This window comes from Poecilia mexicana, unplaced genomic scaffold (assembly GCF_051168715.1).
Source record: "Poecilia mexicana isolate PSO_F unplaced genomic scaffold, ASM5116871v1 scaffold_2, whole genome shotgun sequence".
In the NCBI taxonomy this organism is placed as follows: domain Eukaryota; kingdom Metazoa; phylum Chordata; class Actinopteri; order Cyprinodontiformes; family Poeciliidae; genus Poecilia; species Poecilia mexicana.
The window spans coordinates 55,880,731-55,900,941 of record NW_028263371.1 but is presented as its reverse complement, the minus strand read 5'-3'; the positions used below and the strand labels follow the sequence as shown (position 1 = coordinate 55,900,941).

The 20,211-nt window shown below is 41.0% G+C and overlaps 1 protein-coding gene across 1 annotated transcript; it reads right to left on the bottom strand.

Moving 5' to 3' along the window:
• LOC106917788 (poly(rC)-binding protein 3) lies at positions 1-19,993 on the bottom strand. The gene is made up of 13 exons (XM_088003212.1): positions 19,338-19,993; positions 18,542-18,565; positions 18,420-18,452; positions 18,010-18,126; positions 16,026-16,157; positions 13,914-14,042; positions 12,827-12,931; positions 12,745-12,783; positions 10,293-10,334; positions 8,162-8,240; positions 4,804-4,856; positions 3,147-3,316; positions 1-2,548 (listed from the first exon to the last, which is right to left on the bottom strand). The coding sequence occupies exons 1-13, from the start codon at positions 19,410-19,412 to the stop codon at positions 2,494-2,496; spliced, it is 1,053 nt and encodes a 350-aa protein (XP_087859338.1). The 5' UTR covers positions 19,413-19,993; the 3' UTR covers positions 1-2,493.
• Positions 19,994-20,211: the final 218 nt, after the last annotated feature.

Here is a 20,211-nt window from a genome sequence, read left to right as displayed (position 1 = left end):
TCAAAGGAGGAAAAGAACAAACAGTTTTTATTCTCATTGTCTCTCCTTTACAAAACACTACGACAAACTGAATACATAAGAAATCTGAGATCTGAATGATCAAAAACATAATCATACATATCGTTACCTTCAAAAATCACTTCATATCATTATGTTTTGCTCCTTTTGCACAGAAACCGAGTGAAACTACAGAGGCGATTCTGATCAGAGTGAAACCAAAGAGGAATATGACAAACATTTTGAATGATCAGGGATAAAAGTGACTGCAGGTCTGGTAAAAAGATGGAGACTCGTCAGCCAGCAGTGGTGGGCGCATTTATGCTAGCAGGAGAGCTAACTCTTCATTTAGCGCTTTAGCTAACGTTGAAAACGTTTGGCACTCTCAGCTTCCCCTGCACTTGTTTTTCTGGATAAATTATGACTGTTTTGTAAACTTTCAGCTGGATAAATTTAAACTTTTGTGTTGAAGTTTTTATTATGTTAACAAGTTTTCATATTCATGCTTTTATTTTGAAGTTTGCACAGCAGGTTTGTCACATTTTCTCCTTTTCCCCCCTTACTAAATTTATTTTAAACAAAAACATACAGGAGAAATGTCTGTCTGTTAGCGCGTTAGCATTAGCTTCCACCAAATACTGTGCTGTTGTAGTGCTTTAGCGTTAGCGTAACTAAGGTTTATGATTAGCTCTTTTGGATAGCTAGCATTTTACCTAGCGGTGCCCACCACTGAATCTAAATCAGGTGTTAGCAGCTCTAGCCGTCCTGCAACATCTGAACTTACAGACTAAATGAGCTTCGTTGTATTTTAGCTGTTCTGCAAAGCTTTCGTTTGGTTCAGGATGCATCAAAACGTTCCAAGATGGCGGCGCTTGCAGGCTGGATTTAGTGAGAATGTGGTTCTGTGAAGGTTTATACCAATAACTGCTGGAGATCCATGGATGGATGTCAATATTTTACCTTATAGATCAATAATAAAGCTCATCAGTTTCTCCAATATGTTTTTAAGCCACATTATCCTAGAACACAGTTAAAACGTAGCATTTAAAATAAACCTCCTATACATTCAGCTTTGATTTGAATGACAAAATAATATTTTCCAAACAGCAAAATACAAATGAAACTGAGACTTTATATTCTGGGAACTGATTTATGCTTCAATGTTCACAACAGAAAATGGTGCAAAGTGAAAAACATGCAGAACAGAAACATAATCTGTGTAAGAAATCATTTCTCAGAGCTCAATGAAGCCAAAAGACCCCAGAGATTTCACTGCCAACGCAGCCGACGTCTCCCAAAGGTCCAGGTGAACACAGGTAAAATTACAGCATCAGGAGCACAAATGGCTGCAGGTGGATACGAATCTTACTCTCTGCTGCCGTCATTTACATGACAAACCTTCATTTCCCAGCTTTCTGTCACATGGAAACAAGATCGGCTTGAAAATCTAACAAATGTATTCAGTTCCAGCTTCCACGACTTTAAAATAAATCTGAAATGCTGAGTCATGCAAACCGTTGCTGAGACAAACAGGCAATAACTTCTGCAAGCACACGCGTTGCATCAGAAAATCATCAGAAAATGAGTAAGAGCTCGTCAGAGCAAACGCTTGTGAAACGTGGAGCGACAAAAACAAAAGGAGGCAAAAGAGTCCAGAGGAAAACAAATGACAGCTTCAGGTGAGAGTGACACCTTTACAATATCGACTTAAAACAGCAGAACGGTCAAACGGAGGTCGATAAACCGCGTTTAATGCCGTTTGCTCAGAGGTCATGTGATGCGCGGCGGAGGATGGAAACTAGAGCGAGCCCATTCCAGTGACTTCAGACGTCAGCCTGAAAACGGTGAAGAACAAGGGATGGGAGGCGGGCGTGGTGCGGGGAGGGCGGGGACACAGACGGAAATAAAACTGTGAAACTTTCGCTGAAGAGTGAAAGTTATTCTGCAATGAAATCAGCTGGACGTCGTGTTGATGAGGCCATGCAGCATCACATCGCTCTAACCGCATTAAACCAGGTTTTCATTTACGTCTCACTGTTTACTCTTTTTAAATAGTGTTTTTTACTCTGTGCATACAATGACAAGCTGTAATTTTATCTATAATACTGAGCAACAGAAGTGACTTCTTTGAAATGCTACATGCTAAATAAATAAAATATAGTTTGACATTTTTAATAACATTTATTTTCACATTTCAAGATTTCAGCACTTAAAAATGTTTCATTGTCACTGCAACCAATTTTTATTTCAAAATGTTTCTGGTTAGGATGTTTATGATGCTAAGCTAACTGGGAATGCTAACTGAGGCTAAGCTAACATATGACTAATTGTATGTTTATCTACATTAAACAGCAGGATAAGCATGTTTTCCAAAATGTCAAAGTATTTTTTACACCAATACGCAGAAAACAGGCTCTAACAAAGAACTTATTGGCTCCAAGCTAACAGCGAACGCAGAATCAAGGTGCTAATGCTAGAGCCAGATTTTGGCGGCCTTCAGGATGTAGTCATGGACGATGGGTCGTTCCACATGGCGGCCACGTCTCTGAACCTGCCGTTGGAGTCGTGAGAAAGCAGTTAGCCGTCAGAAACACAAAGCTTTGCTCTGCTGAGCTAACGCCGTTTACGTTGTGAAATCTGCTTTAAAATCATCTCTGCTACTTTATTGGTGCTCAGATTTTTTCTGTTCTCATCTCAGGAGTTGAATGTTAATTTGTAGATGTATCGTTTGATTGCTTCCAGCTTGTCGTCCCTCCATGACTCACTTTTAAGGAATCGTCCGACAGAAACTTCTCTAATTTACATTTTCACACTTTGGGAGAAACTTTATTAAAGGAACGACTTCTGGGGAAAAAAAGCTCACATTAGTTGCCATTAGCTGCGTTTCCATTGGCCAGATAATTACCTATCGCACAATAAAACTTGTTTTCATGTGATTTTAATTGCATTTTGTTTTGGAAAATTCTGGTTTTTCAACATTAACAGAATTTTGATCAAATTTGTACTGGAAACGCAGCTAATCACTGAGAGATCAGATCCCCTTTCTTCAAAGAAGCAGAATAACATGGAGCTGATTTTCCGGAGCTCCACTGGTGCTGGTTTTATCTTTTGGGCCGGTCGAGGCCCAGCTGCTCAGGTTGAAACGTTACCTGGCGTTGATGAGGTACTGAGCCAGGCTGATGTTAGCAGGGGTCCCTGTGATGGTTATCTGCCGCTCTGATGAGCCCTCCATGGCATTGGCGATTTTGATCTGCGCCCCAGACATCTGTCGAATCTCATTTATTTTGGTTCCCTGGCGTCCAATAATGCAGCCTATTAGCTGTGAAGGAAAACGAAAGAGTCAGAAGGAAAACCTCTGGGCTGTCTCACAGCGTTTAGACTCAATAATTGATACGTTTAATGAAAAGGGAAGTGTAATGGGTTATGTAATGATCTGGGTTTTATTAAAATCGTAGGAATTTGGGTTTGAGTAATGACATGGTCAGCAGATGATCTAATGGGAGACGTTCAGCTTTGTGCCATCAGGATGAAGGAGTTTCAGTTTGAAGGATTATGTTTCGTCTAAAGAGGCAGTGATATGTTAGAACGGCTTCACTCATCAGCTTTTATCAGATTAAACCAATATTATTATTTTAAAGGCATTCTTCATTGTGTATACTTAAAAGTAATATCAGTTTAAAGAGACCAATTCACCCAACAGTCATGCTGCACTGTGTTTGCTGCAGGTTGGTAAAAAGTACCAACGAACAGCAGACATTTTATTTAAACTGTAATCTCTAAACATTTTCTCTGCCAATAAACTGTCTACATGTATAAGGTTCTTTGTGTTTCTGTGTGAATTTTGAGATTTTTGTGTTTATTTGATTAGTTCTGTAATATTTTGGCTAAAACCGTTTCAGCGCTGCCCTCTTTGGGTTGAACGATGGTACTGCAGGTTGGTACAACGACAGCCCTGCATTCCTTCATAAAACCATCTCACTCAGACACACGCCCCCTAGTGGTGAGTCAGGAGGTGGATTACCCATCGTTGCCATGGCGATCAATAATCGGTAGCTTGCGATTTATTTGCAATGTGGACACGGAGTGGAACGGCTCTCCTGTGCTCAGAAAACTGTTGATTTGTACCTTTGGCTCCATATTTAGCAACTTTTAGAGACTTTTTGAAAAAGTGACTCACAATAAATTTAGTGACATTTTGTCTGAACGCTGCAGTCGGAGAGCAGAGAGGATCTTTTCCACTACACGTCCACAACGCCTCACTAGCTTCAAAACGCTACGGATCAGTTCCAAGTATACTAGCTATTGCTTCTGCGTGTCGCCACCAGGGGGCGTGTCTGAGATGGTTTTATACCTGTAGGTGGGGCTGAGTGACATCAACCAACCTGGACTGCTGGAACCAATAGAAGAATCTGACTGCAGTACCACCGTTCAACCCACAGAGGGCAGCACTGAGAAGGTTTTAGGCAAAATATTGCAGAATTTAAATAATTTACACCAAAATGTTATAATTTGCACATTTGAAACGTGAAGATAGCACCCTAAAGAATTACTTTATAAAGCTTATATGAAAAAAGTAGCTAATTTATGGATTAGTTACATTTTAATAAACATAACAAAATATAGTTTAGTTATTCTTTAATAATTTATATGTCTGTGCATTAGTGCTAGTTGGACATTTAAGTGGAATAACTCATGATCTTAAAACTGTTTCTCTTGTTCATCATCATTGTGGGGGTGGAAACACGTCTTATATTTTCCTCTCATGTTTGATCTTGTTGAAAAACGTTTGTCTGAATCTGTACTCACATCATTGGGGATGGTGAGTTCGTGGGTGCTGGCTGGTGGGCTGGCATCCAAACCTGAAACCAGGTGCAACAAGAAAACTGTGACTCTACCAAGTCACTTCTAGAAAAGTTAGATCTGTAAACAGATTTCAGTAAATACAGACACAGGATAATTAGCCAGATTAGTCCTTTAAATATACAAACCCATTTTCATGTAGAACATTTAGGAGTTCAGTTTTTTAAAGTTGCCACTTTTAGGCAGAATTTGAAGTGAGATTTGCCAACCAACAGTCAACATGGGCGTTTTTCAACGTATCGGTTCTGATGAGTTAAACTGGGTCAAATTCTGGTGGCCATGTTGAGTTTGATGGGACGTTAGATTATGGGTCAACGTCAGTGGTTGGTTGGTTTAACGTTGTCAGAAGTGCAGAGAAATGTATCTAATAAAGGTAAATATTGGTAAATCCTGCAATAACGGCAGATTTATATCTGATGTCAGGTGGAAATGTTCACATCTGTCCATCCCTGATGATTTCTCTTCTGCAGTTTAGAAAGTTAACCTGTAGAAATAAAACCTCATTTCTTAAGTCAACCAGGACAAAAATTACATAAATCTGAAAACATATTCAGATTTCCTGTCTGATGTTTTTAAAAATAAAAAGCATCAGGCAGGAAAATCTGCATAGTTTGAGTTTTTGTCTGTCCTCCTGTTTCGGTCTCATGATGTTTTTGTCCATCATGTGATTTATACGACGCCTTTGTGAAAAACAGAAACATTTATTTTCCAGTTCGTCTGTAAATCTTCCTCTGCGGCGCCTGGTCAGTTTCTGCCGCCGTTCCCTCCTGGTCTCAACAGAGACGTCGAACGGCAGACCAGGACATTTAAGTACATTATTGATCCCCTAAAAACCTGGAAATCCAGAGATTTTCATCAAAGAAAGCCAATCAGAACGAGGAAATGTCCGAGGAAAAGGAAATGTTTGGTCACTCTGCATCTCCTTCTGCTTCTAGCCACATTTCTGCGTGCTCACACCGGAGGCACTGATTTTAGCTCTGAGCTAATTATAACCCATCTTAACAGACCCATAAAGATGCAGAACATTTTAATAAACACCCAAATATAAAGAAATGTATTAAAGCAGAAGTTATAATATTTTAAAGAATGTTTAATGATTTGATTTAACTTTAGCTTAGAAGATAAAGTTGGCTAATAGCCTGGTGAGATAAGCTAAAGAACAGTACAAGAAAATGTTGATGTGAACGTTGCTGTGACCAACCTTAGCATTTTGAAGTAATGAGAAGGAATTGAGTCATAAAAATATTTGTATTTAATGTGAGTCACTAAACGTAAAGCCAGCTATCGGTTAGCCTAGCTTAGCACACTGGGGGTTACAGTAAACGCTGTAAAACATTAGAACCCAAACCCACTTCAAAACACAATGTGGTAAATAGTTTAAACTATTCAGCTGTAATAAAGGAGCAACGTTAAACATTGTTAGATTTTATCCTCGTACTAAGATCACTTTGTTGTTAGCCTAGCTTAGCACTAAGTGCTAACACCTGGTAGTCATCCAGCTAACACTAAACTCATGAGCAGAAGCAGCAGAACTCATTCTCCGTTCAAAACCTTTCAGGTCTCATCAAGTTGAATGAGGACCACACTTTTCTCAAAACGTTTTCCTTTTACGTGACGTCGTTCACGTGAAATCATTTCATCTGGAGGAAAATGGAGCAGATATGCTGCCAACACTCAAACCCAGCTGTAAACCCAACACTACGTCGCCAGTAATGCTCTTCAAACCACAACAGAGACCCGTTCATGCTGTGGCTGTCGGCCACTGCAGTCGTCATCCAGTGTGAAGCTGGTGCATCTACCACTTTGAAAAATAATAAACTACACCTTTAAATCTATAATTACAACACGAGAACACATCGTATGACCTAAGACCTTCCAATGCTCCTGATTTACACAATAAGTTGATTTACTTTTTAATAATTAAGTGATTTAAGAAAATATCTGTGACTTGTAGGATTCTTGCCTGGTCTAGAAAACAATGAATTAGTTTTTTTCCAGGCCTGCATAAGTGTAGAAAAAAATAAATTTCATAAATGTTTCCCATAAATTCATCATCAACTTTTATATTTGTACTTCAGAAGGAAAACTAATGGATTGAGAACTTCGACGGTCGGAAAGAGATTTTCTGGCAACAAACATGGAGACGTGCTGCGAGACTTCAGTTGTTTGGGTTTTGATCAATTCCTGTTGAATTATTTATGTATGGAAGGTTTTTCCATATTCACTTCATTTCTCTGTGGTGATTATTGTCAGGAAGATGTTGCCATATTCATTCATTCCTTTGTTCATCCTCTATGTCAGTGTTGGTATATTTCCCCTTTTCTATTATTCTACTTTTAAACTTTTCTATGCTAATCCAAATTTCCTGGTCCATTTTGGCTCAACATCACATTACATGCTAACAGTGGTGGATATGCTAACTAAAAGGTTAGCTTTGCTAACCTTAAAACATAATCGTAAACATTAGTAGCGCTAACGTGGTACATGGTTTTAGCAGAAGCTAATGCTAAAGTGTCAGGAAGCTCTGAAGACACTTCCCCAATATAAATGATTGTATTTGTTCATGTAAGTGTTGTATTATTCTGTATGCCTCCTCATTTTTGTATAGTTGCCATTTGCTCAATAAAGTTTCTTTAAAAAACGAGAAAGTGAGGAAACAAACTACTTCACTCACTTCAAAATAAGAGCATCAATATAAACGTCTAATTACTTGAAGGATTCCTAACAAAACTAAACTTTATTCATCTGAACATTTTCAAAACAGTCACATAAATTAGCATTTTATAATTTTTCTGTAAGAACTGATGTAGGAGAAGCTAAGTGCGCTAAACGTTTTCAAAGTTAGCAAAAGTGCTAAACAACAAAAAAAACTGTCAGTGAATTAGTGGCTCTAATCACCAGGTGTGTCCATTTTCCTCCTGAATTTGCAATACTTGAATAAAAGAGTTTGATCTTTAGTTGTGATGAAGATGCTGCATTAATCTGTTGATTTTCACTGTTAGTGAATCTTTAAGTGTTGAAAATCTGTTGGTAGACTCTGTGACCTGCTGCCTGCAATAACGTAACTCTGAATAAATCATAAGAGCGGCTTGTGTTTTCCTTTTTTCCTCTTTACTGGAGTAATATCAGACAGGGGCAAGAAAAAAATATGAGTTAAAGAAAATCAAAGGAGGAAAGAAACGACGGAGGCAAAGTCATGCTGTGCCAAAAGAGAGATAAGGTGCGAGGAAGGGGGAAGAGAAGAAATATTTCTCTGGATGCAAAGAGGAGAAAACGTCTACAGGGGTACCTTGTGGGTACGTACCAGGGAAAGCAGGGGTGGTCTGTCCGAGAGGGGTAAAGGGGGTTTGCTGCATAGCCAACTGGTGGAGCTTGGTCAACTGCTGAAGGGTTAGGAGGGAAAGTAAAACTAAGAGGTTACTGTTACACTGTCACACCAAGAAATGAAGAAAACATAAACCAGAGTGAAGAACGGGTGAGGAGAAGGAAGACATGAGACGGGCGGTGGAGGACAAAAAGCAAGAGTCACAGAGAGATGATGGTTTTCTGATAGAAGATGCAAGTTACCAGATGATGTGAGTCGTTTTCCTGCCTTCTTGTAATTCTCAAAGATGTTTTAGTCATTTAATTTGCTCTCATGAATTTCCACAAGCTGTAGCCCAACACGCTCGTCAGGCGCTGCTGCGCTCTGAACATGATCACAGGTTGTCGTCCGCTTTAAAAGCATCCTCTCCTTTTAAAAGGACTTTTTAACGAGGGTGGGAAGAGGTGGTCAGGTGAGTGATTGCACCGTCAGCCGCCAGCTCCTCTGGCATCAATCACCATTCGGCTTTGAATTAGTGGATCTGACACAAGGAGGCTCTTGAGATGCTCTAACGACAAGGACAGATGAAGGCAGATTATTAACGGAGACGGGATGGGCTGCTGAGGCGCCGCCGTCTTTACGCACCAGGACCGGTTCATGGTACCGACCAGGTCTTACCAGCTGCTGAGCTGCAGGGTCAGCTGGAGCCAAAGCAACTTCAGGAGATCTGAAAGAGCCTCCATGTCTACGAACAGCTTCAACCAGAGATTTACTGACACTCAGTGTCTGCACGCCTTAAAAAGCCTTCAGTTCATGCATCTAAAATTAAGGCCTTAAAATGTCTTAAATTCGTCAGAAAACATGTAAGTTGGACTTAAATATGTTAATCACAGTCTTGGACTTTGTCGTGGCAAGACTATTTAGTCTTTTGTAGATTTTCTTGACCCACAGGACTTTTCTGTCCATGCGGTCCTGTCACTCCAGGCGGATGAGGCTACCGCTAACTAGCTGCAAATAAACCCTTGCTAGCTGTGTAGCTAGCTGTTTTGCACCAATCATTGGTAGCTTTATTGCCGGTTGGTTTGGTGATGTTCGTCTTTGCCACTGGCTCAGTTCTGTTGCCAAACCGTACGATGCTCCCAACAGTCTGTGGTAAAAACCTTGGCACCACTTGGTCTTAAATTTCACTCATAATTCTCCTAAAAAGTCTTAAATTTGAATTGAAACCTGCAGAAACCCTGACATTACAGAAAGACAGATTACTGATTCTTTTTTCTCATGTTTCTGCTTCAAACTCTGAAGTTTACTCTTAGATCACAGTGCATTTAAAAACAGCTCATGTCAAGACTTAATAATCAAATTCCTTAAACTGAAGTAAATGAGAAGATCTGATTCTGACAGGAACTGCCGTGTCTGAACAGGAGAAACCAGGAATTTACTTACACTGTGCAGAAAGACACGCCACCATTTTTTCCAGTTTTTATTAAACTTACTTCAGACTTTGACGTTTACAGTCGGATAACAATGCTTTCAAAACTATTGATGACTTTCTAAGTTCCTAGAAGTTTAACAGAAAAACAAAAGACCTTGTGAAAACGCCGTTAAACTGTTATTATCCACAATGAAACAAGTCCAGCATGAGCTGAAACGAGCTCAGAGGCCGAAGAGTTAAATCTCCTGTGGGAACAAAGTTTGTTTCATATCATTGTGTCTGAGTTTGAGTGTGTTGCTGTAAAGACATTAGGAAAGCAAAGGAGTCGCTTCCTCAGTGTGGAGGCAGCATCATGTGGTGCCGTTTTGCTGCAGGAGGAACTGGTGCACTTCATAAAACAGACGGAAACACAGAACATTATGTGGAAGCAATGAAGTGGGTAACGTCCCTTACAAAGAGTTGGTTACAAAAGGCTTAAAAACAACACGGTCCGTGTTTCATGGACCATCAGAAGGTTTGGATCTCCATCTTTAGTTTCTAAACTAAAAAATGTCTCATTATTCTACCAGTGATCAAACAGAAACAATCCGTCTGACCCAAACATGGGGAAGTGTCGCAGTGAAGATAGAAAGATGGCATCTGTCTAGTTTCAGGTGTAACTATGAACTGAATTAGAGGAAAGGAAAACCAAGGACTTACGTCTGGGTGTGGGATGGCGTACTGTCCCTGAATTGTGTAGGCCTGAGGAGAGAAAACACCAGATAGACGTTTCAGTCACGAGTCGACACCTCAGCTGGCCGCAAAGCAACAGGAAAGAGACGTTTTTCTTTTCTGTTTTTTACACAAGTGAACAGACATCTTAATTTTACGGTTTTGTAACCAGAATTGGTTTACTGGTTGCATCATTTAGGCTGGATATCTGCTCCCTCTTCTTTGCAGGATTGGAAATATTCATTTAAATCGGTTGGTTTCCTGGCAGAAACTTGGCTTTTAGTCAAATGTTCAACATGTTTGGGGCTGGAGTCGGTCCAGAAGCTTAAGACCGCCTTGCTTTTCAATCTGAAACCAGGTTGGGTGTTTATTTGGGATCGTTCCCCTGCTGGGAGATCCAACTGTGTCCAAGATTTAACCATCTGACCCAAACCGCCCCGTCAGACGGAAAGGAAAAGGCTGAACTGTTCGGGAACAACCAGTACCAGAACCAGTTGGATGTGACTGGGGGCGGACAGGCTGCTGGTCAGGAGGGAAACCCAAAGTCAACAAGCTGGACTGAAACCTGCCACATGGAGGAAAACCAGATTATGACACGAGATTTTAGTTGCTTGGCCAAAATACAGGAAGCATTTCTGGAGAAAACATGAGATCTAAAAACAGTTTTCCACCTGTCAAACATGGTGGTGGCAGCATCATGCTGTGGGGTTGCCTCTCTTTAGGTGATTCAACATCTAAACAATAAACACTTTGGGACAATGAACTGGTTCTGGATTTAACAAAATATTAACCATCTGGGAATGCGCCGACCTCAAATCCTCCAGGCCACTAGGGGGCGTCAGCAGGCAAATTATAATGGACCAGGCTGTCAGTAAATGGAGGAAGAAAGAATAGTTGTGCTCTGCTTCATGTCTTTTACCATATTGTTAAAAGCAGCAGCATGTTCATCTGCTCCAGACTCCCCCTAGTGGCCTGGAGGATTTCCATTTTCACTCGCTGCTTTGTTTGATATCCACCGTTTTCCCTCTGGTTCGATTTCCTGCAGCTGCAGCTTTTCATTTGCAACATTTTCTTGTTTTGTGTGTTTTTGAGTTTATCATATTTAAAGCGTGTTTAGCTAAGGATACGTTTCAAATTTATCATTACAAGTGAATTAAGTTGGACTTACTGAGTTAAACTTGGATTAGCAGAGATAAGACCTGCCATGTTTTAACCATGTGAGATCAGATCTGACTTCAGAGGAAACCTGACCGTCCTGTGAAGTGCAGAGACGCCAGGCTGACGTGGCGGGAGCCTCGGCTTTCAGAGCAGAATCAAAACAAAGTGATGTCACACTAAAGTGGCCGATTTCCCAGCAACCCTTGCAGCTGCTGCCTGTTTTCCTGGCTGATAAGACTCACACTCGGCATAGATAATCACGGATGACAAACGCTGAGATAAGATGATTCAGTGGCTGGAGCGGAGCGGAGGACAGCCGGGTCACCAGGAGCAGCGTTAAAAAACAAAATATGCAACTTTAAGGTTTTAAAATGTATTTTATATCTGGCTGCACATCACACAGCAAAAGACAAACGCGTTAAAACGTAAAATACTAAAATTAAACTGAGATAAAAAGTCACTTAATGCCACGAGTGGTGACATTTTATCAAAGGAGTAAAAATAATATTAGATTAATATTAAGCTCCATAAAACAACAAATCTAACAACTAAATCATAATTTAATCAACAAAATAGCAACATTTAAATAGACATTAAATATACTTTTCAGTACAGCCACTTTTCTGTTTTTATTATTGGTTGGACGTAATATTTTAATCTCAACTGTCATGTTTTCATAACTAAGCAGAAAATCCTCATAATTAGCAGAAATAAAAGCTGAAATCATGAGTGTAATTAATCTGTATATTTGAGTTTTTATGTTGTGAATCGAGTTACTAATATAAACTTTTCAACATTATTCTAATTTCTCCAATATAACTATATCTAAAGAATCTTACAAATAATGAGCAAAGCTAATTAGAAACATTTTTATTATTCTGGCTCGTATTTTTATTTTTAATGCTTTTTTCCCAGAAGTAATGAAGAAAAATAAAAAGGTACATTTTGGGGTTAAGAGATCTAAAAAAACAAGAATCATGACCAGGCAGAAGTGTGCACATATTTAAAATTTAATCATCATATGTAATTTTATGTTCTGTTTCTCAGCTGGATATTTTGTTTTTTTAATCTATTTCTCACTTCTTTCCATAAATCTGAATCTAAACCTTTACAGAACTTTTTTGGGCTGTGAAGTAAAAACCTTTTGTCACACAGTCATGTTTTCTGTTTTCCAGCAGCATGAAGAAAGCAAACGGCCTCTTCTGGGCCGTTTTGCTGCGAAGCGTCTTTCCTTACGCAGAGCCAACGATCTGCAGGAGGAAGCAGGAAAACTCTGGGCTGCTGACAGCAGCTGATGCTGCAGTAAAACACTCAGGTTCTGCTGCAGGGACAAACTAATGAGCTAATGCTAGCTCAGCTAATGCTAGCTCAGCTAATGCTAGCTCAGCACTCACCTGGCCACCTGAGAAGATGACGGGGGTGGAGGCAGGCTTTGGGCGGTAGGGGATGGTGGCACCTTTTGGTGGGGACTGAAAGAGACAGAAGATGGTTATTCTGCTTTATCAGCTTAATTTTAGTTTAATGAATGTAGAGGAAACGTGTTCATCTGTCGTAGGAAGGACTCTGTCTAGGCCGGCTTTGCATCATTTGCTTATGAATGAATGAATGAAGCGTATCTGTGCTCTGTCCTGTGTGAGTTTGTTGCAGTCGTGTAATTTTTAAATAATCAGTCGTCTGTAACCCCTTGTGGTGTTTATTAAAGCTACAGTCAGAAACTGAAACAGCTTATTTAGTTTATCACAACAGGAAAGAATGTGGTTCATTTTTCAAAGTTGATATTTTCATGTTCATTTAATGTCAGTTTCAAATTAAATATAAATATTTAGTTGGCAAATGAAATGTTTTGCTCTATTTTGTCAAGTTACACAAACTTTACAATCTAGCCTCAAACTGAATATGTAGCTGGCTAGCTAAATATTTAAATATTAGCTAAGCTATTTAGTTTGCTGTCAAAATATTTAGCTTCAAACTATAGTGATTTGAAGATAAAGGTTTAGATACTAAGATAAATGTTTAGCTTTCTAGCCTTAAAAAGTAAATTATTTAGCTTAGTAACTAAACACAAAGAAAGTTAAATATATTGTTAGCGAGCTAAATAGCTTAGCTAATAGCTAATATTTAATGAAGCTAAATATTTAGCTTGAAGCTAAAGTTTTTAAAGTGTTTAACTTGAGAAGTGACACCCCATAACATCTTGTAATTGTGCTAATACAGTTAGCATATAGCGATTCTCACGCTAATTATCATTTAATCAGTGCAGATGCAGCATTTGATTTGAATTTTCTATTCAAACCAGTGGGAGCAGTGAGGATGAAACCAGGTCATGTATCTGATGTTTCAACCAGCAGATTTAGAAGCTGTGTTGTGTCGTGTTGTGTTGTGTTGTGTTGTGTTGTGTTGTGTCTTCTTAATGTGACTGTAAGGTGCGGCGGAAACGTTCTGTGACTTCACCTCCAGCATGACCACACAGATCTGCTTGACACACTGGATGATGGCTTCTGGGGTTCCAGAGATTGTCACGGCGCGTTCGGTGGAGTTGGGCAGCATGTCCCCCGCCACCTGGACCTGGGCCCCTGTGGACTGGACAAGACGACAGGGCGACTCTGTAACCGACTCAAATTGTTACGTCACGCAGCGCCTCCAGGTGGATATTTGTTTTACGGCTTCTCAGTTAATTGAACTGATTAAGGTGCTTAGACTGGCCTCGTCATTAATATCTGCCCAGCTGAGACGTGTCCATCTGGGATAACAACGTCCTGCCTTCAGGACATGCTGCTTGGCACCAATCTCCCCCCGTACGGCATTTCTCAGGTCCCATCTGCTGACATTAACCTGAGGGCAGCAGCAGCAGCTTGTAGACTCTGAGTTTGAGTTAATATAGTTGACAGTAAATGTTATTGTCTGCTTGTCCCCTGGCTGTCGCTGAGCCGTCTCAGGGCAGCACTTCACGGTTTTTTCTCCATCACTCTTGCATCATTTCTGAACCAGAGGCTCCATCATTGTTACTTAGGCATGACGGTTCCGTCGATAAATGCCAAACATGACTTTGCCTCCAGCTCATGTTTTCTCAGAAACTGTTCACACGTCCCAGGATGACCAGCTGGACCTCCGCCGTGACGACAACATGGCCGACACGTCGTCCTCTGAAGGTTGTCTGGTTCTTCAGTAACACTTTTCTGCTCGCTCTGGGCATCACCTTCACACCACAATCGACTTTCTCATCTCCTTAGAACCAAATCCAAAGTAAAGACGAAGTTATGTAGCGTAACTAAACCCTTTTGTTTCACAGATGAGCTGTAGAAAAGCAACAAAAGGTCTAAAAAGCTGATAAATATGGTAATAAAGTCGTTAAATTAACAGCAGCATTTTCCCTGGTGCTGAGCCACGCCCCTCCAGTCTGAGCCACGCCCATCTTGACTCGTGGCTCCGCCCACGCCCCTCCAGTCTGAGCCACGCCCCTCCAGTCTGAGCCACGCCCATTTTGACTCGTGGCTCCGCCCACGCCCCTCCAGTCTGAGCCACGCCCATTTGACTCGTGGCTCCGCCCACTTTTACATTGGTTTTTCTATACTTTAAAGACTTTGTGCCACTTATGGCCTTTTTTAAGAAGGCCATGGACCAACAGCCTCCCTCCAAAGTAGAGATTCCTAATTTAAAACAGTTTCAGGTTTGTTCTCACTGCCTCTGATTATCAGAAATCACAAATGATGATAATTAGAAGTCCAGCTTAGTTTTCAGCATTGCAGACAATGGATCAGCTTTGGCAGAAAGACTGAATAGTGTGAAGGAAAAACGAGCTGCAGTTGTTCAGAGGGTTTTTACCTTGAACTGTTTTGGACAAGTGTCCCTTCTTTACATGTTTGGTGTGAACCTTTTCTCTGAAAATGTGATTTTAAAACATTTCTCCTGAATCCTTTAGTAATTATGCAGAAAGCCTTCAGCAAACCAACATGCTGAGCTTTTCAGCTAATTCCTGAGTCTTTTTGTAATTTCTACGAGACATAAAAACACATTTTTAAGAAATAAGCGCACAAGGCTGCGACATCGAAGGGTCACAGAATCACATTAATCCTTTTTATTGGGTTTTGCAGCATCTTATTGACGAGGGGCCTGGAATAACTGTAGCTGATTTTACAGTAATCAGAGTTTTTCTGTACCGACTACAGATTATTATTAATATCACTGCAAACTAAAATGCAGGAGCTGCAGGATATTTGCTGTCTGTGAGGTGTGGTTGGTTACTTTGCAGACCAAATAGAAAGTACTCCTGGTCCAGGATCAGTTTAAAAAGCAGTAATTTAATTGGCTGTTCTGTAAATGGCTGCATTAAAGTTTTCCTCCCTCAGCCGTTTAGCATTAGCTTCCACTAATTACTATGCTGACATAGCGCCTTAGCATTAGCAGAGCGGTTAGCGCAGCTAGCTTTGTAGCCCATCACAGTTGGCCTTGCCTGGAGTTGAAATGAACTGGACATGCTTTCAAACTTTAACAATTAATTGCAAAAGTTTGTTGGGCGACATGTCTGTTGCTCAGTGATTCATCAGGTGACTGCAGGTCGCTCACCTCTCTCATCTCTTTGATTTTGGAGCCTCCCTTCCCGATGAGCGAGCCGCACTGACTGGCCGGCACCACGAGCCTCAGGGTGACGGGCGGCTTGCTGGTGGCTGGACTGTTACTCATCGAATTGATTATGTCCTGAAACAAACGGATCATAATTCACTGCAGGAACAACGTGGCCCCAAACGTTCATGATGTTTAATTGCATTAGCAGAAACCATCTATACAAGCAAATCGACAGAAACATGTACAGAATATGAGAGAAGAACTTTTTAAATTTTCGGTTCTTGCTAAACTGGCACTTGGAGCCACACGTTTGAAAACGTCACACAAATGATTAACGACACACAACTTTGTGCCTGCAGTCTCATTGCTCAGTGTTAGATAATATCAGTGGAAAAGAAAGCAGGACGGTAACTAATTAAACTTTTTCGCTGGTATCTGGGCTGTAATAATCACTTTCTGAAATTATCACAAGTGCCAGGGATTGAGTTTACATGTTTGAATTAAAAACAAGCAAAACCAAATGTCTGAAAATGTTGAACTCAAAATTTGAAAAATCAAAATCATTTGAAATGGACTGGTCTAGATTCTCAGTGAGCCAGGAAATGACAATGATTTCTGTTATCTTTGTGACTGGATGCTTGGAACGGCATCCAGTCACCACAAAGGTAACTGTGGTAACAAACCCAATCAATCACGAAGCTTCAGCTCTTAGAGTTTGTCGAGTCTGGGATGATTGAGAATCTGCACCTCACCTGAGAAACAAAGGACCAAAGAAGGACCTGAGGACGTTTCCTAACGTCCACCTTAGGACGTTTCCTAACGTCCTTCTTAGGACGTTTCCTAAAGTCCTTCTTAGGATGTTTCCTAAAGTCCTTTTTAGGACGTTTCCTAACGTCCATCTTAGGACGTTTCCTAACGTCCTTCTTAGGACGTTTCCTAAAGTCCTTCTTAGGATGTTTCCTAACGTCCACCTTAGGACGTTTCCTAACGTCCTTCTTAGGACGTTTCCTAAAGTCTTTCTTAGGACGTTTCCTAACGTCCTTCTTAGGATGTTTCCTAATGTCCTCCTTAGGATGTTTCCTAACGTCCATCTTAGGATGTTTCCTAAAGTCCTTTTTAGGACGTTTCCTAACGTCCATCTTAGGACGTTTCCTAACGTCCATCTTTGGGAAGAAGGACCAGGAATGTTGCGGGACGGTGAGAAGATGTTAAGAATCCAGTTCTGATCTACAATTAAATACCATCAACCAAACTGGATCCTTTTCAAGGCTCAGATCAAGTTACTATAGAGAACCTGACCGGGTCAATCCACCAACGAGGGACTTTAAGACGGTGTTGTCCAAATGCTTCGGTAGCTTTCCACACTTCTTCCTTCCTCCAACACTGAACAAGTTTCCAGTTTTACTGAAAAAGACAAAGGTGTCAAGATCTACCAGGGAAGACAAACAGGCTTCCAGTCTGGACCAGGAAGTGAGGAATCAGTTTGGACGTTCTCACAGGAATCACTGGTACGTTATAGAGTCAGTGATAAGTCACAAGAACATTGCAGAAGCAGAAGCAGAGCAACCTTCTCCTTTTAACATCCAAACCCAGGAAAGGACAATATCACCACTCCACTGCTAAACCGTCGCCGTTTTGCCACCAATCAAGAGGAGATGAAAATGGCCTCCAACACATTTTAGTATCCAAAGGAAAACTCTGAATTACAGCAAATGGATCCAACAAGCGCCGACGAGGAGACGGACCCCGTCTGTCGACACAAACTGGAAAAGGACGGAGAGTTTGGCCGAGTTTCCTACAACAGGTCGTACTTTGGTTAGGCCACTACATTCCACCATTTTAACTGGAAGGTCTTCAAGAAACGCAAGAAGGATCCAGTTACCCTCAACAGAAATATACTGATAACCTGACAAACTCCTGACTGATGGATCTGAAAGCGTTTTGTTTGAAAGCGTTTGGCACTTTCAGTGCAGGAAATTCTCACCTCCTCAAATTTATAGGCAATCATGGCGAAAGCCTTGAAAATGGTGTCTGTAGGTCCAGTGATGGTGACGATCCTCTCTGGACAGTTTCCCTCTGAAATGTTGATTCTTGCTCCGCTCTGAAAGAAACCACACATAGCACATTTTTTATGTTTAGCTTGAATATTGGCCATTAATGGCCACCGTATTCAAAGCTTCTCAGGTAGTCAGTCATATTCTGTTAGTAATTATAAAATATCAGAGCAGAAAAGGTGAAGCATAGATCTCTGTTTAGTTTTATGTAAATATCTGCTGCCTCTACATCAGTTGTTCTCGTTCTGCCAGAAGCTAACAAGTTTGGTTTGCCTTAGTTTTCTTGGATCTTTAATTTCTAATGTTTGATTTAATAAATGCTCTTACTGCAGGATCTCACCTCTTCACGCATTTTCTTCACAGTTTCTCCTTTCTGTTCAAAATAAACCAAATACAAAACATTAGAGTATCAATTAATGTTTAAGAAATGTTTATTTTTTATACATAAACAAGAGTACGCACCTTGCCGATTATACTCCCCACTTCCTGCAGAAAAACAAAGATCTTTATAGAGTTTGTTCACCAGTGGTGGGGTCTGCTAGCTAAACCGTTAGCTGTGCTAACCCTAAGGCACTAACCCTAAATGTTATTCCCCCAACACTAAAGCAATGTACCAGCACACTCACAGTGGAAGCTAATGCTAAAGCGCTATGCTAACATGGAATTTAGCAGAAGCTAACGCTAAAATGCTGCCTACCCTGAAAGGCTACGACCCTCGAGCACCAGTTTCAGATTGACATAATTTACGTGTACATAATATGCATAAAACACATATTACAGTTAAGTATTTTGTTCTCTACTGTCCATATTTTACTGTTTCTGTCTCTTGTTTTAAATAAAGTTATTGAAAAAAGAGAACTTGACAGGAAATGGAACCGCTCTGTAATTCACTCACTTCAAAATAAGAGCATGAAAACTAACATCTAACTACTTTCAGGAATCTTATCAGTTGGTAACCAAAACTTCAACAAAGATGTTGAACTTTATGCAGTTAAAACTTAATTATCGCTTTAGATTTAATTTAAGGGACGATAAGTGTGCCACGTTTTCAAAATTAGAAAAAGTGCTAAAAAAAAGTATCTCCATGATTAGCAGTGTTGTGGCACCAACCTGTTGTTACAGAACTTAAATCTGTAGGTATGAGTGGCGGTACATCTGCTGAAATCCAGATATTCACTCAAAAAGCTAAATTTGTCTCGATTTTTAATCAAGTCTGAGATCTGAAGCGCTGCAGTCGCCACATCCAGGTTTCTCTTACTTTTCCGTGCATGAGGAGGCGGATGGTCAGGGTGACGTTCAGCCCGCCCTCCGACTGGACCTTGGTGTTGTCCATGCTGGGCGGGAGACTGGGAACGTTTCTGCTCCTGGACTGGGAACGTTTCTGGCCCTGGACTGGGAACGTTTCTGCCCCTGGACTGGGAACGTTTCTGCCCCTGGACTGGGAACGTTTCTGCTCCTGGACTGGGAACGTTTCTGCCCCTGGACTGGGAACGTTTCTGCTCCTGGACTGGGAACGTTTCTGCTCCTGGACTGGGAACGTTTCTGCTCCTGGACTGGGAACGTTTCTGCCCCTGGACTGGGAACGTTTCTGCTCCTGGACTGGGAACGTTTCTGCTCCTGGACTGGGAACGTTTCTGCTCCTGGACTGGGAACGTTTCTGCCCCTGGACTGGGAACGTTTCTGCCCCTGGACTGGGAACGTTTCTGCTCCTGGACTGGGAACGACTGGGAACGTTTCTGCTCCTGGACTGGGAACGTTTCTGCTCCTGGACTGGGAACGTTTCTGCTCCTGGACTGGGAACGTTTCTGCTCCTGGACTGGGAACGTTTCTGCTCCTGGACTGGGAACGTTTCTGCTCCTGGACTGGGAACGTTTCTGCTCCTGGACGTCCTCAGAGGAAGATGACAGCAGCGATACTCCGGCCAGTCACCTGTTGAAACATCAACACTGGAAACGTTTGGACCAGAAAAACTGAGAAACATTTTAAAAAGCGTCGGTTGAAAGCAAACCATTCATGCCGTCTTCCACTGATTACTGCAGACTCTTCCTGTTTTTATATTTATTTCTTGTTTAAATGTTTTGTTTTTTGTGCTTGTCCAAACTTTTTGTCATGTCGGCCAAAATCGTCAGTTC

Coding starts and splice junctions, on each gene's coding strand:
- LOC106917788 (XM_088003212.1), bottom strand. CDS start 19,412: ATGGACAACACCAAGGTCCAGTCGGAGGGCGGGCTGAACGTCACCCTG. Junction 18,453..18,541: donor TGGGGAGTATAATCGGCAAG/GTGCGTACTCTT, acceptor TATTTTGAACAG/AAAGGAGAAACTGTGAAGAA. Junction 12,932..13,913: donor TCTGTGTGGTCATGCTGGAG/GTGAAGTCACAG, acceptor TGTCTCTTTCAG/TCCCCACCAAAAGGTGCCAC.